Below are 23078 nucleotides of genomic sequence, written 5' to 3'. Positions count from 1 at the left end.
CCACATATCTTACAACAACCAGGAATGTTGCTTTCCAGGCTGCTAAATTTCAAGGAGAATCTCATGGGAGGGAGGCACTGTGCTATCAGGAATTGTTGCTAGTGGGCTGAACTTTGACCCCACAGGTGCTATTTAACAGAACAAGATTCCCTAGAGAAACCTCAAGCTGTTTCTGTTTAGAATGTGGCTAACATCACTGAAGCCCTCCTGCATGACCAGGGTTTGACAGGAACTGACCACCCCACCCCACAGTAATGTTTTAGGATCAGGCCCCCTGAAGGGCCACACTGTGGCCATCTTTGCCTCTTCCACTAAAAAATACACCAGATACGGTGGCTCATGCCTGTAATCCCAGCTCTTTGGGAAGCTGAGGCAGGAGGATTACTTGAGCCCTGGGGTTTGAGACCAGCCTGGGCAACATAGCAAGATCCCATTTCTACCAAAAAAAAAAAAAAAAAAAAAGAGCCAGGCATGGTGATGTGCACCTGTGGTCCCAGCTACTTGAGAGGCTGAGGCAGGAAGATTGTTTGAACCCAGGAGATGGAGGCTGCAGTGACTCGAGATCGCAGCACTGCACTCCAGCCTGAGCAACAGTGTGGCCTCATATATCTTTCTTTCTTTCTTTCTTTTTTGAGACAGAGTTTTGCTCTTGTTGCCAAGGCTTGAGTGCAATAGCTTGATCTCGGCTCACTGCAGCCTCCGCCTCCCAGGTTCAAGCAATTCTCCTGCCTTTGCCTCTCAAGTAGCTGGTATTACAGGTGCCGGCCACCACACCCAGCTAATTTTTTTGGTATTTTTAGTAGACACGGGTTTTCACCATGTTGGCTAGGCTGGTCTCAAACTCCTGACCTCAGGTGATCTGCCCACCTAGGCCTCCCAAAGTGCTGGGATTACAGGTGTGAGCCACTGCTTCCAGCCTATGACCTCATAAATCTTACAACTGTGTTGATAAAAACACATATTTTCTGGACTGTGTGCATGATTTATATTCATTATTATTATAATATATATTTTTTCTGATTTGAGAGACATTAACTTAAAGCATTGTTGTGGACCCTGAAGAGTTTCATGAGATCCTCACACTCAGCTTAGGATACGTGTTGGGGAAGTTGGCCCTGGGTCAACCAGAAGTCCTAAGGACAAGGCCCCCACCCTGCAATATCCTTTTCTCTCTTCCAGTAGGGGTGTCCTTCGTGTAAGCTCCTCCAGGGAGCATCTCCTGCCCCTGCTGTCCTGGCCTGTTCTGGTTTAGGTGAATGCAACTTCAAACGTGCTTATGAAATCCTGAAATAGACAGGAATTTGTAAACCATGCTACTGTAGGCTGAATAATGTCCTGTCCTTCCCAAAGATTTCCACACCTGAATCCCCCAGAACCTGTCACTATGGTAATGTCATATATGGCACCAAGGAACATGGCAGGTGCAATTGAGGTTATAAACTATTTATCTATCTATCTATCTATCTATCTATTTATTTATTTATTTAAGATGGACTCTTGCTCTGTTGTCCAGGCTGGAGTGCGGTGGCTCCAGCTCGGCTCACTGTAACCTCTGCCTCTCGGATTCAAGCGATTGTCCTGCCTCAGCCTCCCGAGTAGCTGGGATTACAGGTGCATGCCACTGTGGCTGGCTAATTTTTGTATTTTTAGTAGATACGGGGTTTCACCACGTTGGCCAGGCTGGTCTCGAACTCCTGGCCTCAGGTGATCTGCCCGCCTTGGCCTCCCAAAGTGCTGAGATGACAGGCATGAACCTTTAAATAGGAAAAGTATGCTGGATTTCCTTGGTGGGCCTTATCCGATCACACGGGAGCCCTTGAAAGAACAGAACTTTCTCTGGCTGGAGGGAGGAGAGAAGGTGAGGGACATGGCACACGAAATCAGTGAGATTCTAATGGTGAGCTGGACTCTAAGTGGCCCCTGCTGGCTTCAAGATGAAGCAGAGCTGGCTTACGGATGGAGCAGACACTTTCAAGGACCAGAGATAGGACTCTAAGAGCTCAGGGCTGTGCTCCCCACACCCCTTCTATGACAATCAGTGAGGAAAGGAAGACTTCAGTCCCATGACAGCAAGAGACTGCATTTTCTAAAAATGGGAATAAGCTTGCAAACCAATTCTTTCCAGGGCCTCCTGCAAAGGGCCCAGGGGGTAGACATCGTCATTTTGACCTTTTGTGACTGTACTAGTCCATTTTCACGCTGCTGATAAAGACATACCTGAGACTGGGTAATTTATAAAGAAAAAGAGGTTAAAGCCAAGGCGGGTGGATTACCTGAGGCCAGGAGTTTGAGACCAGCACGACCAACATGGTGAAAACCTGTCTCTACTAAAATTACAAAAATTAGCCAGGCATGGTGGCAGGCACCTGTAATCCCAGCTACTCCGGAGGCTGAGGCAGGAGAATTGCTTGAACCTGGGAGGCGGAGGCTGCAGTGAGCTGAGATCATGCTATTGCACTCCAGCCTTGGCAACAAGAGTGAAAACTCCATCTCAAAAAAAAAAAAAAAGAGCTTTAATGGACTCACAGTTCCATGTGGCTGGGGAGGCCTCACAATCATGGCAGAAGGTGAAAGGCACGTTTTATATGGCTGCAGACAAGACAGAGAGAGCCAACCGAAAGGGATTTCCCCTTATAAAACCATCAGATTGCTGGGCACGGTGGCTCACGCCTGTAATCCTAGCACTTTGGGAGGCTGAGGTGGGTGGATCAGCTGAGGTCAGGAGTTCGAGACCAGCCTGGCCAACATGGTGAAACCCCATCTCTACTAAAAATACAAAAAATTAGCCAGGCGTGGTGGCACATGCCTGTAATCCCAGCTACTCGGGAGGCTGATGCAGGAGAATCTCTTGAACCCAGGGGGCGGAGGCTGCAGTGAGCCGAGATCCTGCCATTGCACTCCAGCCTGGGCAACGAGAGTGAAACTCTGTCTCAAAACAAAACAAAACAAAACAAAACAAAACAAATTAAAAAAAACCCATCGGATCTCATGAGACTTATTCACTGCCATGAGAATGCTGTGCGAGAAACCGCCCCCATGATTCAGTTATCTCCCACTGGGTCCCTCCCACAACACATGAGAATTATGGGAGCTACAATTCAAGATGAGATTTGGGAGGGGACACAGCGAAACCATATCAGTGACCTTGAGCAAGTGACCTGGTTGAGCCCGTTTTTGGGACATCTTACCTGCAGACTTGAGATAATAACTTTGTGTTGTTTAAAGCTGCTACATTCGTGGCCATTTATTACAGCAGTGGGTAAAAACATTCACATGGAAATCAAAGCCAATATATGACAGATGATGAAATGAGCCTCTGAGAAGATAAGTGGGTTGCAGGGAAGGTAGGGGTGTCTCCCAAACCATTGCTGGAAGCACCAGGTGATGCATTCTGCTTTTAGCCCCCAATTCTTGGCTCTAGACATCACTATCCTTTTGCTCACAAACATCCTTTTAGATAACTACCAGAAGTCCCCAAAGGGAGGAGCATGTTGGGCTACAATAAGCCCACTCTCCTGCTGCTCCTGGTGGAATCCTTGGTCCTTCTGAATTTGGCAGTGAGGTCACGGTTTCACACCCCATGCAACGGCAGCTCTCCTGGGAAAACTTTAAGGTGGGGACAGGGGTGACTGTGGATCTTCCCAATGCTTCTGGCTGGGTGCCCCGGCCACACCTAAGCATACCTGGCCACACCTGAGGATACCTGGGCACGCCTCAGGATATCTGGCACACATGGCCAAACGAGAAAGCTTCAGTTTCCTCATCTGTAGGACAGAGGGTTGCAAAGGCCACAAAGACCCTTCTTAATCCAGCCTGGTCACCTGGCCACACCTGAGCACACCTGGTCACACCTGAGGTCGCCAGGTAGGTCTCTGTATTCCAATCACCTTAGATCTGCACCAGAGCCCGCCCAGTGGCTGGGTGCAACCTGCACACTGGGGGTGCCCCTTAGTGCCTGTTGAGGTTCTGTGGGGAGTGAGGCCTGGAGGGTTCACTTCCTATGGGAGTGGGGATGCATCCCAATGGGGGCCAAAGTTCCAGATGGGTTGTGGCCCTGCAAGGTGCCAGGGTCCCAGTGAGATGTGGAGTGTGGGGTTCTGGCTCCCAGCAGGGATAGGGTTCCTGGCTAGGGTCAGGTGACTTGCTGGTGGAGATTCTCATTCCTGGACCTTGGCAGGGGCTGGGGGTGCCCATCGGCATGTGTGTGAGGGTGCAGACCTAGAGTGAAGGTGGAGGTCCGGGTCCTGGGGATGACAGGGTTGGTGATTTAGGGTCCCAGTGTTGCGGGAGAGGGGTCCCGATCTAGCCCCCAAGAGTGGGTTCTTGGATGTTGCTCAAGAAGTAATTCAAGGTAAGTCATAAGAGTACAGGGAAGTTTCAGTTTACTAGAAACTATTCCATTACATGCCGGGTGTGGTGGCTCACACCTGTAATCCCAGCACTTTGGGAGGCTGAGGCGGGCAGATTACCTGAGGTCAGGAGTTTGAGCCCAGCCAGGCCAACATGGTGAAATCCCGTCTTCATTAAAAATACGAAAATTATCTGGGCGTGCTGGTGCATGCCTGTAATCCCAGCTACCAGGGAGGTTGAGAGAGGAGACTCTTGAACCCGGAGGCGGAGGCTGCAGTGAGCTGAGGTTGCGCCACTGCACTCCAGCCTGGGCCACAGAGCCAGACTCTGTCTCAAAAAAAAAAAAAAAAGAAAAAAAAAAGAAACTGTTTTGTCATAGACGTGTAACACCTTGCATTTGTTTTAAAGCTTTCTTCTATAGGGGTCTGTCTTATCTATGTAAAAGCTAGGTTACGTCTGACGGCGTGACATTTATTCCTTAGTTGATTTAGAGAGAGCCATCCTTTGCATTTTTGCGCCCAAGCACGTCAAAGCATTACTGTAATTATCTTTAAAAGCATATGTGGTTACGCGATATGGCGACATCCAGACATTCTGCTGTCGTCTGTGTTTGTCCTTGGAGGCATTATTAAGTCATTTCTTCAGCCGTAAACATCTTATGACCATGGGCTGTGACCGGCAAGGAATGTGTCTTCCTGGTTTTTAAGATGGAGTTGATGATTAAAATGGTGTCACCCCAGCTCTCCCAGGCTCCTGTCTCCCAAACACAGTGGGTGTTAGGATCCGTGTGGAGTCCCGGATGCCAGGTCTGGGGTCCCCTGAGGGACCAGGTGTGGGACTGGGAGGGTTGTGGTGGGGTGAAGGTCTGAGTGTCTGGGTGGGAGGATCCATGAAGAATTCCAATAGGAGTTTGCTGGGGGGTCCATGTGGGACTTCAGCCTTGGTCCTGGTAAGGGTCTGGGTAGGGGGTCCTTCTGGGTTTTCAGCCTGGCCCTAGTAAGGGTCTGGGTGGGGGTTCTGTGCTGGTCTGGGGTTCCCTGAGGGAGCCCAGGTAACTCTGTGGTTGTCTGGGGTTCCCAACCGAGGTCCGAGTAGGGGTCTGCTGTCCCAGTAGGGATCAGGGTGGGGAGGGGGCGCGTGGTCCCTGAAGTAGTCTGGAGTTCTCTGCAGGGGCCGGGAAGGGCGTCTGTGATCCCTGCAGGGTTGTTGGGGGCAGGGAAGTGGAGGGATAGGTTTGGTGGGTGGTGTCTGTGGCCTGGCAGGAATTGGGGTGGGGTCTGTGGTCTCAGTAGGAACTGGGGTGTGGGGTCCGTGCTTGGGGCAGGTTCTGTGGTGTCGGTAGGAATTGGGGTGTGGGGTCCATGGTCCTTGCAGCTGTCCAGAGTCCTCTGTGGGAGTCCTGGTCCATAATCCTGGCATGGCTCTGGGTGGTTGTCTGGCGTTCTCTATGGGGTCCAAGTCCTTGTGGTCTCTGCTGAGGTCTGCGTGGGGTTACATGATTCTGGCTAAGATGGGGAGGGTGGTTCCTGTAGTGGTCCTGGTCCCCTGCAGGGTCTGGGTAGGGGATCTGTGATCCCATGGTGGGGGTCCTGGCTGGGGCCTGAATGGGGTTCCATGGTCTTGGCTGGAGTGTGGGGTCTTGAGGAGGCAGTCCCAGCTGGGGTCTGTAGTCCTGGGGGGCGTCCTGGCAGGGGTCTGTGGTCTTGTGGGGTGCTGGCTGGGGCCTGTGGTCCGGGGGGTGGTTCTGATGGAGGTGGAGGTCCTAGAAGGGGGCCCCAGTTGGGGTCTGATCGTGGAGAGGGGTCCTGGTGGTGGGGGTCCCAGTGGAGGTCTGTGGTCCTGGGGGGCCCTGGGAGGATCTGTGGTACTGGGGAGTCTTGGTGGAGGTCTGTGGTTCTGGTGGGGTTCTTGGGGGGGTGTCTGGGGGTGCCCCAGTGGGGGGTCTGTGGTTTTGGGGGTCCCAGCAGGGGTCCGGGGTCCTGGGGGGTGTTCTTGGGAGGAGTCTATGGATCTGAGTTGGGTGCTGGCTGGGGTCTGTGGTCCTGGGGGGAATCCCGGTAGAGGTCTGTGGTCCTGGGGGTGTCCTGTGGTACTGGGGTGGTCCTCGCTGGGGTCTGTAGTCCTGGGGGCGTCCTGGCTGGGGTTGTTGGTCTTGTGGTGGTGGGGATCCCTGCTGGGGTCTGCAGTCCTGCGGGGAGGGGGAAGGGTCCTGGCTGGGGTCTGTGGTCCTGGAGGAGGTGTGGAGGATCCCTGCTGGGGTCTGTGGTCCTGGCGGGGATTCCTGGCTGGGGTCTGTGGTCCTGGCGGAGGTGTGGAGGATCCCTGCTGGGGTCTGTGGTCCTGGCGGGGATTCCTGGCTGGGGTCTGTGGTCCTGGCTGGGTGTGTGTGTGTGTGGGGTCCCTGCTGGGGTCTGTGGTCCTGAAGGGGGGGGTCCTGGCTGGGGTCAGTGGTCCTGGGGTGGCGTTCTGGCTGGGGTCTGTGGTTCTCGGGGGGGTCTTGGCTGGGGTCTGTGGTCCTGCGGTGGGGGGGTCCTGGCTGAAGTCTATGGTCCTTGCAGGGGGGGGTTCCTGGCTGGAGTCTGTGGTCCTGGGTGGGTGTCCTGGCTGGGGTCGGTTGTCCGCTCGGGGTCCCCAGTCCTGCAGGCGGTGCGGGATCCCAGAGGGCCCGGGCGGGGTCTGGGGTTGGGGGTTCCCCGCAGGCCGGGGCGGTCCGGGGCGGGCAGGGGGCGGTCCGGGGCGCGCGCGTTTCCGCCGTCCGTCCGGGCGGGAGGGCGCAGAGTCCCGCGGGCGGCGCGGAAGCGGCGGCGGCGCGGCCGGGGCAGCCATGTCGCCATTGTCTGCGGCGCGGGCGGCCCTGCGGGTCTACGCGGCAGGCGCCGCGGTGATCCTGGCGCAGCTGCTGCGGCGCTGCCGCGGGGGCTTCGTGGAGCCAGGTCAGCGGGGCGGGGCGGGGCGGGGGTCAGGGCTCCGGGGACCCGGGTGGGCGCGGGCTGGCTCGGGGGCGGGGGCGTGGGGGCTCCGCGTGACCTTGGCGAGGCGGTGGCGCTCCCGGAAGTGGGGCTGGGCGGGGGTCGCGGTGGGGCCGGGGTTGGGGGGGGCGTGCGCGCCTGGGACCTCCCCGCCCCGCGTTTCCCGTCCCCGCCCGCTCTTCTGCGCGCCTGGCCCGACCCGGCCCGACCCTTCCCTCCCCGCGCGTGTGGCCTCCCCGCCTGTCCCGGGTCGGGCTCCAACCTAGCAGCCCCCGTGCAGCCGCCCCCCCGCGCACCCTGACACCTCCGGGCCATGGCCGCGGACCCGGGGGCTCGCACGCCCCGCGCCCAAGACCTCAGGCGGCTCTGCCTGCCGCCTGCGGTCGGCCAGTGACCGCGCGCCCCCGCCAGGCCCCGGAGGGGAGGAGCGGGTGTCCCGGGGACCTCGACCCCTACCCACCCCAGGGTAAGTGAAGATGGGCCCTTCTCCGGAGGACGTCTCCAGAGGGGGCCCAGAGGCTGCTTCTCGGGCACTGGGGAGCCCCGGAGGTCTCGTGGGGAGGGCAGGCCCGTTAAGTGGCAACTTTGTTTCCTTGGCCTGTGTAAACATCTCTGAGTCATAATCTCCAACTTTGCAGGACCCGATTACTGTCTGAACTCATCACTGATGACCGCCACTGTGTTTTGTGTATGCAGATTACTTCTATTCATAGGTTTGCAGGTTCTGAATTAATTAATTTTTTTTTTTTTTGTAATAGGAAGTAGAGATGAAGTCTTGCTCTGTTGCCCAGGCTACTCTCGAACTCCTGGGCTCAAGCAGTCCTCCTGCCTCAGCCTCCCAAAGTGCTGGCATTACAGGCGCCAGCTACTGCATCCGACTAATGTTTTAAATTTTTGTAGACCGGGTCTTGCTGTGTTGCTCAGGCTGGTCTCAAACTCCGGGACTCAAGCGATCTTCCTGCCTTTGCCTCCCAAACTGTTGGGATTACAGGTGTGAGCCACCACACCTGTCTAATGTTTAAATTTTTTTTGTAGCAATAAGGTCTTGCTACGTTGCCCAGGCTGGTCTGAAACTCATGGGCCGAAGCAGTCCTCCTACCTGGGTCCCCCAAAGTGCTGGGTTTACAGGCGTGAGCCACCACGCCTGGCTAATGTTTTAAATTTTCTGTGGAGATGGCTTCTCACCATGTTGCCCAGGCTGGTCTTGAACCCCTGGCCTGCAGCAGTCCTCCAGTCTGGGCCTCCCAAACTGCAGGGATTACAGACAGAGCGCCACTGTGCTGGTCCATATTCTCAATTTAAACCTAGAAACCTGTAAACAATTATTTGTGAACTGGAATAAAGGGAATGTTAATTCCATGTTAGGTTGAATGATACTTTGTTTCAAAAATAACAGTTTTCCAAAACAGAGCGTTCAGAGGGTCAGTGTGGTGGGGGTGGTGGTGTACGTTGCCCCGAATGTCTTAAATGTCCAGCCTAAGAAGAGAGCTGTTATTTCTGCCTCTGTAGACAGTTTCATGGCATGTCAGGAGGCCTCTGGAAGACACTGCTGCACGCCTCTGGGAGACTGGGAGTCAGCCAGGCGAAGTGCTTGGGTGCCTTATTGTGAAATGACTTTTGACTTCCACTGTGCACCCACTGAGGGAACCCCAGGGGTCCCAGTGCCACACTTTGAGAAGCATGCCTGGAGTGGATGTTTTAAAATGAGCCTCACTCTCTCCCGCCTCTAGCCAGAGAAAAAGAGCTTTGAGTTTTCTGTGAGCTAAGCTTTTCTTTTTCTGCCAAACTGGCCTTCAGTATTTTTTTTTGAACCCACTTAGCATAATTACAAGTGCGTAGAAGGAGAAGAGTAAAGGGAACTGTAGTCAGGCTTTCGGAGGGTGGGAGAGCTTGTTTGTTTGAAGTAAGTGATCAGTTGCAAGGTGAACGGTTTACAGCAGCTCAACAATTGTGTGGAGTCTGGCAGAAGATTATGTTTATCTGGGCAGTTTTGCTTACAGAAACGTCCCCTTAAACCTCCTTAAGGGCCTGTTTGGGCCCTTGCAGAAGAGGCCGGGGTTCCTGCAGCAGCTCACCAAAATGCTGGCCTTTGAAAAACTTGCTCTTTGTGCATTAGAAAGGAGGGCTGGAATCTTTTTTGTTTTTGTTTTTTTTTTCCCCATTTACTGATTAAACAACAACAGAAGGTTGTTAAAGAGGACAAGCTTCTGGTGAAGTCACGTGTCTGCCAAGGGAATCTGTACCCGCGTATGTGTGTGTGTTGAAACAGAATGGCCTTCTCTAAAGATTAACTTCCGTGGCTTGCCCTCATCGAGCCCCTTCCTATGTATGGATTAAAAATAATTTCCGATACCGGTGGAGGAATGCTGTTTTCCTTGGTCTGCTGGTGGCCAGCTTCCTAAACGGCATTTTTTATTTGCTTCTCTCTGGTAGGCCTTCGCTGTTGATGAGGAAACATTGAACTTTGTCCAGGGCATTTGAGCTAAGCTGTTTGAATAACCAAGAGGGCCAATTTCCCCACTGCAGATTGGAAGCAAGGGCAGTTTTTTCTTAGAACTTCCAAGTGGAGCGTGTTCTTAGGTATCTTACAAAGGAAATGCCTGGGTTACACCTTCCACATGAGTTGACTTACATGGTATGAGAAGGAAGAAATTGTGGCTGGAATCCACTCCTAAATGGTGTCTTCTTACAGTTCATCATGGAAAAACAAGATAATTACAAATTAATCATAGATGTTGGTCATGCCTTTACAGAGGGGGTTTAGAAGCAAATTGAGAATTCCCATAAGAGGGTCTGTCTCTGTGTTCTTAAGACTGTATCCATGCGGCCCATTCAATAAGGTGTATCTGTTGGTTGGATTTTAAAATAGATGATTTAATCAGTGCATTTAATATCCTAATATGGCATCAAAACTTGAACATTGATATGGCCTGAAATCTGTTGAAAATGATCCTATTGAGTAAAGAAAGTCTCTACCCACCAGTATTAATAACAGGGTGATCTGTTTAGAAATTACATTTTCTCTGATGCATCAATGAGTTTTGCAAAGGAGAGAAAATGGATGGTACCTGCAGTCACGTCCCGTTCCCACACTGCTACAGAATTTTTCTTAAAAGTTCTATTGCAAATAATAGGCCGCAGAATATTCCTTCACTTTCTGGGATGCAAAATGGACTCGTAAATGCTGTACCACAGGAGTGAGTATTTACACAAAATATGCCAACTGGCCCACTTACAAAGCTATTTATAGAAGTCCTACTTTTCAAACTATTTTTTTTTTAACCTGTAAAGGGAAAGTTAATTCTTGTTGGTTTTATGAGTAGTGAACAGTGGCTATTAGAAATCAGGTAGAAGTAAAAACAGCAGTTTTCCAACTTCTTCTTTTTCTTTTTCTTTTTTTTTTGAGACCAAGTTTCATTCTTGTTTCCCAGGCTGGGGTGCAATGGCGTGATCTCAGCTCACCACAACCTCTGCCTCCTGGGTTCAAGCGATTCTCCTGCCTCAGCCTCCCGAGTAGCTGGGATTACAGGCATGTGCCACCATGCCTGGCTCATTTTGTATTTTTAGTAGAGATGAGGTTTCTCCATGTTGGTCAGGCTGGTTCTCAAACTCCTGACCTCAGGTGATAGTCCACCTTGGCATCCCAAATTGCTGGGATTACAGGGGTGAGCCCCTGCCCCCGGCCTCCAACTTCTTGATCATAGAATCCCTTTCAAAAAAATGAGGACCCCAGACTGTTTTTGTTTTTGTAGATTATAACAGTCAATAAGTCATCCTGTTAGACATTAAAACAGAAATTTAAAACACATTTAACAATTTATTTAAAAGTAATGGTAACAGGCCAATTACATGTTACTACCAAAAATGTGTGTAATATATTTATTGTTTTTATATTTTATTTTTATTAAATATATGTATTTTTAGAATAATTTATACTTTTCTAGAAATATAAAATACAAATAAGTTATATTTATATAATTTAGATGTAAATAAAAAATTGATATTTTTATATAAATATATAAATGTGTACATTTATGGGGCACAGTGTGATGCTTTGCTGTATGTTTGCATTGTAGAATAATTAAATCAAACTAATATCTGTCACCCGCTATTTTTCCTTTGTGGTGGGAATATTTAAAATCTCTTTTAGCTATTTTTCTGTTTTTTATGTCCATAGGTTATTGGGGAACAGGTGGTGTTTGGTTCCATGAGTAAGTTTTTTAGTGGTAATTTGTGAGATTCTGGTGCACCCATCACCCGAGCAGTATACACTGCACGCAAGACATTTAAAATCTCTATTAGCGGGCCGGGTGGGGTGGCTCATGCCTGTAATCCCAGCACTTTGGGAGGCTGAGGCGGGTGGATTGCCTGAGCTCAGGAGTTTGAGACCAGCCTGGGCAATAGAGTAGAACCCCGTCTCTACTAAAATACAAAAAATTAGCTGGGTGTGGCAGTGTGCGCCTGTAGTCCCAGCTACTCGGGAGGCTGAGGCAGGAGAATGGTGTGAACCCGGGAGGCGGAGGTTGCAGTGAGCCGAGATCGCACCACCGCACTCAAGCCTGGGCAACAGGGCGAGACTCCGTCTCAAAAAAAAATAAATAAATAAAAAATAAAAAGCTCTTTTAGTAATTTTGAAATATGTCATACACTATTAACTATAGCCGCCACGCTGTGCAGTAGTAGGTCACTGAAACTGATTTCTCCCGTCGAACAGAAACTTGGTACCCTTTGGCCATGTGCTGTATGTTTTTTAAAAGAAAAATGATTGTCATTTCCCAAATAACAAAAACTTAGGGAGAAGAGTGGCTGAGTTTTAGGGTTTTTTGAGCCTCATCCACAAAGGGACAGACGGCGGCTGGCTCCTTACTCTGCTTCACACTGGTCTCTTGTGACGTGTCATTCTGGTAAGAGTCATGTGAGGCACATCCACTGGCCTCTCATGGATGTGCAATTGGAAATGTGAAATCGCCGGCCCCCTGAGAGCGTTTTGGGGAGTGTCCCCCCAAGACCCCCCCCCCCCACTGGGGATGCTGCACCAGTCTTGAAGAATGAGGCAGTGAGAGGCTGGTTTGCAGCAACCTTTATTTGTGGCCTTGCGTGCACGGCAGCACTGCGAGGGAGGAGGGAGGAGGGAGGAGGAAGGAGGAAGGAGGGTACTCACTGCAGAAGGCCAGCTCTGCTGTGGCTGTTACGTGGGTTCAGGTGGAACCCACCTACTGTGTGGACGGTTCTTTATCTGGGAGTCCCATGGAATTCTGACAGCAGGAGACATGTGGGAGGGAGCTTCTTGTTTCTCCATCCAGGAGTCACTTGGTTAGGGGTTTGTGAATTTCGGCTCTCAGTACAACACTTCGCTCCAGGTACTAGACCTGTTTCAGCCAAATAATAATGATCATCATAATAGAATACAAACCTTTGTTCACCTAAATAATAACAATAATATTAATAATAATAGAATATAAACCTTTGTTCATGGTACTGGGGCGTCTTTCAGCCCAATAATAATAACAACAATAGGAATAATGATAATAATGATAAAATGTAAACCTTTGCTTCACGTCCTGGAACGTCTTTCAGCCAAATAATAATATTAATGATAATAGAATACAAACCTTTGCTTAGGGTACTGCGACTTCTTTCAGCCCAGTAATAATAATAATAATAGTAATAATGATAATAATGATAGAATATAAACCTTTGCTTCATCTCCTGGAACGTCTTTCAGCCAAATAATAACAATAATAATGATAATAGAATATAAACCTTTGTTCAGGGTACTGTGACCTCTTTCAGCCCAGTAATAATAATAACAATAGTAATAATGATAATAATGATAGAATATAAACCTTTGCTTCAGGTCCTGGGAGCTCTTTCAGCCAAATAATAATAATAATAGAATATAAACCTTTGTTCATAGTACTAGGACCTCTTTCAGACCAATAATAATGATAGTAATAATAATTATAATGATAATAGAATATAAACTTTTCTTTTACGTACTGGGACCTCTTTCAGCCAAATAATAATAATAGTGGAATATAAAAATTGGCTCTAGGTACCAGAACCTCTTTTCAGCCAGATAGTAATAATAAGAATAGTATTAACAGAATACAGACCTTTGGTCCAGGTACTGGGACACCTGTGAGCCAAATGATAATAATAGAACATAAACCTTTGACTGAAGTGCCAGAACCTTTTTCAGCTAAATAATAATAATAAAATATAAACTTTTGTTCCAGGTACCCGGACTTCTTTCAGCCTAATAATAATCATAGAATATAAACCTTTACTACAGGTCCTGGTACCTTTTTCAGCCAAATAATAATAAAATAGAATGTAAACTTTTGTTCTGTTACTGGGACCTCTTTCAGCCTAATAACAAAAGTAATAATAATAGAATAAAAACCTTTGCTCTAGGTTCCAGAACCTCTTTCAGCCTAATAATAATAATAATAATGATAATGATAGAATGAAAATTTTTGTTCCAGGTATCGAGACCTCTTCCAGCCTAATAATAATAATAATATAATAATATAATAATATAAACCTTTGCTACAGGTACCAGGACCTGTTTCAGCCAAATAATAATAACAACAATGATAATAGAATATAAACCTTTGCCCCAGGCACTGGGACTTCTTTCAGTCAAATAATCACAATAATAATAATAGAATATGGATGTTTGCTCCAGCTTTCAGGACCTCTTTCAGACAGATAATAATAACTGAGTATAAACTTTTCTTCCAGGTATTGGGGACCTCTTCCAGCCTAAAAATAATAGTAATAATAGCATATAAATCTTCTCTTTTGTTTTCTTCTTTTTTGAGATGGAATTTTGCGCTTGTTGCCCAGGCTAGAGTGCAATGGCGCGATCTCGGCTCACTGCAACCTCCGCTTCCCGGGTTCAAACGATTCTCGTGCCTCAGCCTCCCGAGTAGCTGGGACTACAGGCATGTACCACCACCACGCCCGGCTAATTTTGTATTTTTAGTAGAGAAGGGGTTTCACCATGTTGTCCAGAGTGGTCTCAAACTCCTGACCTGAGGTGATCCACCCACCTCGGCCTCCCAAAGTGCTGAGAGTACAGGCGTGAGCCACCGTGCCTGGCGCCAGCATAAAAATCTTGGCTACAGGTACTGAGACCTTTTTCAGCCTAATAATAATAACAACCGCAACAATAATAATTAGAATATAAACCTTTGTTACTGGTACTGGGACCTCTTCCAGCGTAATCATAATAATAATAAAAATGATAATAATAATGGAATTGAAACTTTTCCTTCAGGTTCCAGAACCGCTTTCAGCCACATAATAATAATAATAATAATAATAATAATAATAATACTAAATAGAATGTAAACTTTTGTTTGAGGACTGGGACCTCTTTCAGCCTAATAGCACAAATAATAATAATGGAATGTAAACCTTTTCCTCCCAAGTACCAAAACCTGTTTCAGCCAAATAATAATAATAATAATAATAATAATAATAATAATAATAATAATAATATGATGATGATGATGATGGACGATCTGATACAGCTGTGTCCTGTCACTCAGGTCGGACTTAAAAGCGAGCATTTCAGAGCTAGACCGAGGCCTCTTGAGATTCTTTTCCCCCTCCATTGACTGTGTAATCCAGGGGCCCCACCCTAACTCGGCTGCAGAACATGCAGCTTGGGGTTTCCTCGTTTTCTGGAAGTCCCGGTCATGTTATTCATTCTCTGGGCTTGCTACCTTAGAACAAACCAGGGTGCTGCCATTGGTCACAGGACCCCCATCCTTGCACCCCAGTCTTGGGAAGTGGCGCTGCTGGGCTCTGGTGATGCCCAGATCACCCGGCACGTGGCGGCGTCTCCCTAAAAAGCACTGGGCAGGTACCGTTGACGGAAAGCCAGCAACGCAGGCCGCGACTGCCCGTGAAGACGGGGGGCCTTTCTAATACCTCCACTCATTATTTGGGGCAAAATGAACCTTCAGAATACCTTGCTTTAATAAAGTACCAGAAACCGGAGGGCTTAAAACCATAGCTTATTCTCTCCCAGTTCTGGAGGCCAGAAGTCTGAAATCAAAGTGTCTCAGGGCTGCGCTCCCTCCAGAGACTTAGGTGGAGGATGCTTCCTGCCTCTCCCAGCTCCTGGGGGCTCCTGGCGTCCCTGGGCTTCAGGCCAGCCATATCATCACTCTAGTCTCTGTCTCCATGTGGCCTTCTCTGTGTCTGTGTCTCCTCTTCTGTCTTTTATAAGGACATCGGTCACTGCATTTAGGGCTCACCCAAATCCCGGATGATCTCATCTCCAGATCCTTAAGTCATTAGATCTACAAAATTCCTTATAACCAAGTAAGATCTCATTGCACATCCTGGGCTTTAGGATGTGGACAGATCTTTCTGGGGGCCACTGTTCAATCCACCATGATTTTATCCAGTTCATTCTGGAGGCTCTAGGGGAGGATCCTTCCTGCCTCTCCCAGCTCCTGGGGGTTCCAGGCGTTCTGGGCTTGTGGCCGCATCACTCCAGTCTCTGCCTCTGTCTCCATGTGGTCTTCTCCTCTGTGTCTGTGTCTCCTCATCTGTCTTCTATTAAGGACACTGGTCACTGCATTTAGGACCACCCCAATTGAGAATAATCTCGTCTTAAGATCCTTACCTTCATTATTAATACATCTGCAAAGACCCTTTTTCCAAACAAGGTCCCATACACAAGTACCAGGTGGATACAGATTTTCTTTGGTAGGGGAGGACGCTTTTCGACCCACTATAGTCATCATTGAAATATGCCTCCTAGCACTGACTGTATCCCAACACTCTGAACGTGCCTGGGTGGTGCATTTTGTTATTTACCCTCCTGAGCACTGTACTGGACACTTGCAGACACAATTACACCTTTTAACAAAGCCCAGCTGTCATTTTGGGCAACCCAGTCACAGAGGTGGCCTCCTGAGTGGCAGCTGGAAGGGCCTGTATGTGTGAGCATTCAACCTCAACAGGAACCCTGGGGACTGGCTTCTGGGTCATCTAAGCCTCCACACCAAGTGCCCGATGTTTGCAAAGGTGTGTGATATTTGCCCAGTTGGGCCTGTCTGCCCACAGGTGTGACTGGACACAATGGGGCATTTTGAGAAGTTCCAGGGATTGAGAAATCCATGCTTCTTCAGACGTGCTTACAGATCACGGATGCACCTGTGCTGAAAACAAAGCCTGTGACGTTCCACATGGCTTCATTTTAAACCATAAAGTTTCAGAAGAGTGTGCAATACCTCTTAGCCATAGGAAAGCCGGCTTTAGTCAGATGGAGGTCCTGTGTGGCTTCTTTAATGCAGTTAATGAAGCTGAGGTGGCATTCGACAGAGATTCTTGCTGTGATGGTTGGCAGTGGGGGGTCTGCCTGGCCGCTTGTGGACTCTTCTATGTAGGCTTCGTCCCCAGAAAAGATCTACGGGGCTTTCCCACGTGGCAGGTGCTTGGGAAAGCTCTTAGAACAGGAACAACAAGACCCTGCGATGACAGAGGCATTGTCAGGCTGGGTGCGGTGACTCACGCCTGTCATCCCAGCACTTTGGGAGGCCGAGGCGGGTGGATCACCTGAAGTCAGGAGTTCGAGACCAGCCTGACCAACATGGTGAAACCCTGTCTCTACTAAAAATACAAAAATTAGCCAGGCGTGGTGGCAGGCGCCTGTAATCCCAGCTACTCAGGAGGCTGAGGCAGGAAAATCGCTTGAACCCAGGAAGCGGACGTTGCAGTGAGCTGAGATCACGCCACTGCATTGCAGCCTGGGTGACAGAGCGAAACTCTGTCTCAAAAAAAAAAAAAAAAAAGTAAAGGCACTTGTCAGGTACAGCCCTGCAAAAATGCCGTGCTCATTCGCAAACCTGTATGTTGACACGTGCGGCATCGCTGCAGTCGGATTAACGTGGAAGAAAGAGTGTCTTCCTGCGCTAGGTTCCCTCCTCTGCTCTGCAAAAGTGACCCGCAAGGAAGGTCCAGTCGTCCGGCCCCAGTGCCCTTTGGTTGAAAGCGGAGCTGCCCCGGCACCCTGGCTGTCTCCCCAGCAGGGCTCCCATGCGTGCCTGGGTCCCTTCTCATGCTGTGTTTGTCTTGGCCCTTCTCAGCAGGTCCCCACGCGTGAGCAGCCGTCCAGCAGGCAGGCTCCGGTGGAGAAGCAATGGAGAATAAAAGCCTGGAGAGCTCCCAGACAGACCTGAAGCTGGTGGCCCACCCCCGCGCCAAGAGCAAGGTGTGGAAGTATTTCGGCTTCGACACCAACGCCGAGGGATGCATCCTGCAGTGGAAGAAAATCTACTGCCGCATCTGCATGGCCCAGATTGCCTACTCCGGAAACACCTCCAACCTGTCCTACCACCTGGAGAAGAACCACCCCGAGGAATTCTGCGAGTTCGTCAAGAGCAACACGGAGCAGATGCGTGAGGCTTTTGCCACCGCCTTCTCCAAGCTGAAGCCCGAGTCGTCCCAGCAGCCCGGGCAGGACGCGCTGGCCGTCAAGGCCGGCCACGGCTATGACAGCAAGAAGCAGCAGGAACTGACGGCCGCCGTGCTGGGCCTCATCTGCGAGGGGCTGTACCCGGCCTCCATCGTGGATGAGCCCACCTTCAAGGTGCTGCTGAAGACGGCCGACCCCCGGTACGAGCTGCCCAGCCGGAAGTACATCTCCACCAAGGCCATCCCTGAGAAGTACGGGGCCGTCCGGGAGGTGATCCTGAAGGAGCTGGCCGAGGCCACCTGGTGTGGCATCTCCACCGACATGTGGAGGAGTGAGAACCAGAACCGCGCCTACGTCACGCTGGCCGCTCACTTCCTGGGCCTGGGCGTCCCCAACTGCCTGTCCGTGGGCTCCCGCTGCCTGAAGACCTTCGAGGTGCCCGAAGAGAACACAGCGGAGACCATTACGCGGGTGCTCTATGAGGTCTTCATCGAGTGGGGCATCAGCGCCAAGGTCTTCGGGGCCACCACCAACTACGGCAAGGACATCGTGAAGGCGTGCTCCCTGCTGGACATCGCCGTGCACATGCCCTGCCTGGGCCACACCTTCAATGCCGGCATCCAGCAGGCCTTCCAGCTCCCGAAGCTGGGGGCACTGCTGTCGCGCTGTCGCAAACTGGTGGAATACTTCCAGCAGTCTGCCGTGGCCATGTACATGCTCTATGAGAAGCAGAAGCAGCAGAACATGGCCCACTGCATGCTGGTGAGCAACCGCGTCTCCTGGTGGGGGAGCACGCTGGCCATGCTGCAGCGCCTCAAGGAGCAGCAGTTCGTCATCGCCGGGGTCCTGGTGGAGGACAGCAACAACCACCACCTCATGCTGGAGGCCAGCGAGTGGGCCACCATTGAGGGGCTGGTCGAGCTCCTGCAGCCCTTCAAGCAGGTGGCCGAGATGCTGTCGGCCTCCAAGTACCCCACCATCAGCATGGTGAAGCCGCTGCTGCACATGCTCCTCAACACCACGCTCAACATCAAGGAGACTGACTCCAAGGAGCTCAGCATGGCCAAGGAGGTCATCGCCAAGGAGCTTTCCAAGACCTACCAGGAGACGCCCGAGATTGACATGTTTCTCAACGTCGCCACCTTCCTGGACCCCCGCTACAAGAGGCTGCCCTTCCTCTCTGCCTTCGAGCGGCAGCAGGTGGAGAACCGCGTGGTGGAAGAGGCCAAGGGCCTGCTGGACAAGGTCAAAGACGGCGGCTACCGGCCGGCCGAGGACAAGATCTTCCCGGTGCCTGAGGAGCCTCCCGTAAAGAAGCTCATGCGGACGTCCACGCCTCCGCCCACCAGCGTCATCAACAACATGCTGGCCGAGATCTTCTGCCAGACAGGCGGCGTGGAGGACCAGGAAGAGTGGCATGCCCAGGTGGTGGAGGAGCTGAGCAACTTCAAGTCCCAGAAGGTGCTTGGCCTCAACGAAGACCCCCTCAAGTGGTGGTCAGACCGCCTGGCCCTCTTCCCCCTGCTGCCCAAGGTGCTGCAGAAGTACTGGTGCGTGACGGCCACGCGCGTCGCGCCTGAGCGTCTCTTCGGTTCTGCCGCCAACGTGGTCAGCGCCAAGAGGAACCGGCTGGCTCCCGCACACGTGGACGAGCAGGTGTTTCTGTATGAGAACGCCCGGAGTGGGGCGGAGGCAGAACCCGAGGACCAGGACGAGGGGGAGTGGGGCCTGGACCAGGAGCAGGTGTTCTCCTTGGGGGATGGCGTCAGCGGCGGTTTCTTTGGCATCAGGGACAGCAGCTTCCTGTAGCGAGGAAGCCTGTTGTCTTACAAGTCATCCCCGCAGCAGCCCATTGGATGCTTTGCTGTAAATACTTACCCAGTCAGCTTGGTTTTGAACCTCAGAGACCATCCACTGTCTTTGACACCTAGAAGGTGGAAAAAGGAAAGATTCGAGAAGCGAGAGAGGGTCAGGTGCGGTGGCTCCCGTCTATAATCCCAGCACTTTGGGAGGCCGAGGTGGGCAGATCAACTGAGGTCAGGAGATCGAGACCAGCCTGGCCAACATGGCGAAACCCCGTCTCTACTAAAAATACAAAAATTAGCCAGGCATGATGGCACGTGCCTGTAATCCCAGCTACTCTGGAGGCTGAGGCCAGAGAATCGCTTGAACCTGGGAGGTGGAGGTTGCAGTAAGCTGAGATCGCTCCACTGCACTCCAGCCTGGGCGACAAGAGCGAGACTCTCTCAAAAAGAAAAAAGAAGACACAAGAGAGGTGGCTTTGAGTGGGTTTCCTTTCCTCCCCTGTTCCCGGGGCCCTGACGACTTCTGCTTGGGAATTGCCAACTCTCAACTCCCTGCGTGCAGCAGAGCCTAGAGGAGCTGTTCCTTCCTTCACAGATACTTAAGACTCACACCATGTCTGATTCAAGTTCTCCCTGGGAGGGTTTAGAAGAAACACAGGAACATTCTGGGTGGCATCGAAGGAGCCTTTCCCGATCATCATGTGTGACTTCTGCGAGGTCCAGATCACTGAATTCATGTTTACATTCTCATGCAAGCAGGGACCTCTTGCTTCTGGGAAATGGGGAAGAGACCTTTTAGCCAAAATGCCCTTCTTAAAAAGAGAGACCTTTTCTTTTTAACGTTCGGTTAAAAATGTGACAGATGAGTACAAAAAGGCAGGCACTTAACAAAAAGCAAACAAAAAGAAAAAAAAAAAAGGTGTGGAATGTGTTGTATTTTCGACAGGTTGCTGCCAGAGAGCCTGCTTCCTGCTCCCTGCCGAAATTCACTTTGTGGAGTTGGTCCTTAAAACTGGGCGGTGGCCGAGCATGGTGGCTCACGCTGAGGTCAGGAGTTCGAGACCAGCCTGGCCAACCAACATGGTGAAACCTCGTGTCTACTAAAAATACAAAAAACTAGCCAGGTGCGGTGGCACACGCTTGTAATCCCAGCTACTCGGGAGGCTGAGGCGGAAGAATCGCTTGAGCCCAGGAGGTGGAGGTTGCAGTAAGCCAACACTGCGCCACTGCACTCCAGCCTGGATGACAGAGTGAGACTCCGTCTCAAAACCAAACAAAAGTGGGTGGCTCACGGGTCCGGAGGTTATATCTTCGGTGTCTCAGCCCTAAAAGTCCAGTTCCCCCGTGTGGCCAGCTTTTCCACATAGGGTGTTTTTTATTTGATTACGGGAAAAGACTCTTGATTCTTCTCTTTTAAAGTCAATACCATAGGGGAAATGAATTTTAAAATATTGCCCCCGGAGGGGTTTTCCATGGCTGGATTCTTGCGAGTTGCTTTCAGTCATTCAGGGAAACAGAAAGATGTTTTCCAACATGTAGAACTGCTTTTTAACTGGAGGAAAAATACTTCACGAGGCTTAGCATATTGCTTGGATTCTACCTGCAGTGGGTTCTCTGCCTCCGTGAAGACAAGCTGGGCTGGGGAGGACGGTGTCTAGGAGGGATGACCCCACTCAGCTCCAGGCAATGTTCTGCCGAGACCCCAAGAACTCTGGGTGTCAGAGGGTGAAGCAGGAGCTACCTGCATTTCACAGCTGCTGACTTCTCAGGGCTACAAGCAACACAGAATTTTATCCTTATGTCCTGAGCCGGTTTAAGTCTGTAGAAAAGGAAGCGCGGGAGAAATCCATGTAACACTTGCTTTCTTTTTAAGGGAAGCGGTTCCACCGCGAACTTGGAAGCCTCAGCTCCGGGTGTTCTCAGCAGAAGGGCAGCTGGAAGGGACACAGTGGGGCAGGCTTTGGGGTTGCTCTCTGTTCTGCCCCGAGGCTGGGGACGCAGGGCAGCCCACGCCTCTGTGGGCTCAATTCTGTAGCATTGCCAACGTTCCCTTTATGTCTCTAACAATCATTTGCTTTTCGTCACTCACGTGAAAAATGTGAACCGTTCCGGCTCTGTCTTCATTTTTATTTTTAAGCCATTGTTCCCCTCCTGAATGGTTGCCTCTTATTTAATGCTTTAAAGTTGGACTGTTGTTCAATAAACCAGAGAAATACATTAGCTCCTCATTCATTTGTCTGCCGCGTGTCCGTCTGGACTGCAGTTTGTCTGAACCCCTTGATCCTGGGAGTGGAGGGAGGTTTTTTATTATTTTTATTTTTGTTGCGGTCCTTGTTTAAAGCAACTTTTTCCAGGGCACCCACGGTCAGTTCTGTGCTCCTCTTTCTTGTCTGTAAATCCTCAAGTTATGATGTACTTTCGGGTGTTTTGGTATCAAAATTTCTAAGTGAATAAAGCCGGCAGCTGGTAAAAGCGTTCCCCGGGAGCAGAGATTTTTGCCGGTTCCTTCACTTAGTGGATAGTTGTATAAACGGAGGCCCGATGGACGAGGCAGCCTGGATGGATCCGGATGGCATCGGTGCCTTCCCTCTCCCCCCAGCCTCCTTATCTCCCCTCTCTTCCTGTCTTCCTCACCTCCTCTCACATTGTCTCTTCCTTCCTTCCTCCTTCCCTCCAACCCTCCCTCTTTTCTTCAGCCAACCAATCCTTCCTTCCTTCTTTCCTTCCTTCCTTCCCTCCTTCCCTCCCTTCCCTCCCTTCCTTCTCTCTTCTTCTCTCCCTTCCTTCCCTCCCTTCCCTCCCTTCCTTCTCTCTTCTTCTCTCCCTTCCTTCCCTCCCTTCCCTTCCCTTCCTTCCCTTCCCTTCTTTCCTTTCTTCCTTCTCTCCCTCCCTTCCCTTTCCTTCCTTCCTTCTTTCCCTTTCCTTCCTTCCCTCCCTTTCCTTCCTTCCTTCCCTCCCTTTCCTTCCTTCCTTCTCTCCCTTCCTTCCTTCCCTTTTCTCCCTTCCTTCCTTCCTTCTCTCCCTTCCCTCCCTCTCTGCCTCCCTTTCCTCCCCTCCCTCCTTCCCCTGTCCTTCCCTCCCTCCTTCCCTCCCCTCCCTCCCTCCCTTCTTCCTTCCCTCTGTCCCTCCCTGTCTCCCTCCCTTCCTCCTTCCTTCCTTTCCTCCCTCCCTCTGTCCCTCCCTCCCTTTTCTCCCTCCCTCCCTTCCTCTTTCCTTTTCCTTCCATCCCTTTTCTCTTCCTTCCCTTTCTGCTTTCCTTCCTCCCTCTTTTCCTCCCTCCTAAGAAAACAGTGGCCTCCGAGAAACACAGGAAGGCCCAGATGTGCACCTGTGCCCAGACTTGCCCTTTCCAAGTGCTGTTGGTTGACTACCTGTCCTTGGGCATCATTAAAATGTCGAATTCCTTTTTCTTGCACGTTTTGGGTTGAAAGGGGTTCATTTTCAGTCCTCATAACTAAGCATTTGCATCGTGATGTTCATTTAAGTGGGACACGTTTACACCTTTTTCCCATT

At 50.7% G+C, this 23078-nt stretch overlaps 2 protein-coding genes across 9 annotated transcripts in view; both read left to right on the top strand.

The window, feature by feature from the left end:
• The first annotated feature begins 7113 nt into the window (after positions 1 to 7113).
• DHRSX (dehydrogenase/reductase X-linked) overlaps positions 7114 to 23078 on the top strand; it is a 277695-nt gene continuing 261730 nt past the window's right edge. For 3 of the 5 annotated variants that reach the window (XM_063721055.1, XM_063721056.1, XM_063721053.1), the window contains exon 1: positions 7152 to 7283. In XM_063721055.1, the coding sequence (XP_063577125.1) occupies positions 7175 to 7283 (109 nt within the window). In that variant the 5' untranslated portion in view covers positions 7152 to 7174. Of the gene's footprint in view, positions 7284 to 23078 lie in introns of all 5 variants that reach the window. The other 2 variants (XM_024241546.3, XM_063721054.1) reach the window with 2 other exon arrangements.
• ZBED1 (zinc finger BED-type containing 1) lies at positions 7151 to 21782 on the top strand. 4 transcript variants are annotated; one of them, XM_054544273.2, is made up of 2 exons: positions 7151 to 7283; positions 17432 to 21782. In XM_054544273.2, exon 2 carries the CDS (start codon positions 17485 to 17487, stop codon positions 19567 to 19569), a length of 2085 nt encoding a protein of 694 aa, XP_054400248.1. In that variant the 5' UTR covers positions 7151 to 7283; positions 17432 to 17484; the 3' UTR covers positions 19570 to 21782. The 4 variants fall into 4 exon arrangements, with proteins under 4 accessions (XP_054400248.1, XP_054400249.1, XP_054400251.1 ...); XM_054544274.2 differs by having other exon boundaries at positions 7156 to 7283; positions 17435 to 21782; XM_054544276.2 differs by lacking the exon at positions 7151 to 7283 and adding an exon at positions 7452 to 7785 and having other exon boundaries at positions 17435 to 21782.

The sequence above is a fragment of the Pongo abelii genome, chromosome X (assembly GCF_028885655.2).
Source record: "Pongo abelii isolate AG06213 chromosome X, NHGRI_mPonAbe1-v2.0_pri, whole genome shotgun sequence".
Taxonomy (NCBI): Eukaryota; Metazoa; Chordata; class Mammalia; order Primates; family Hominidae; genus Pongo; species Pongo abelii.
Note: the sequence above shows the minus strand (reverse complement) of the source record. Positions and strands in the feature narration are given on the sequence as shown.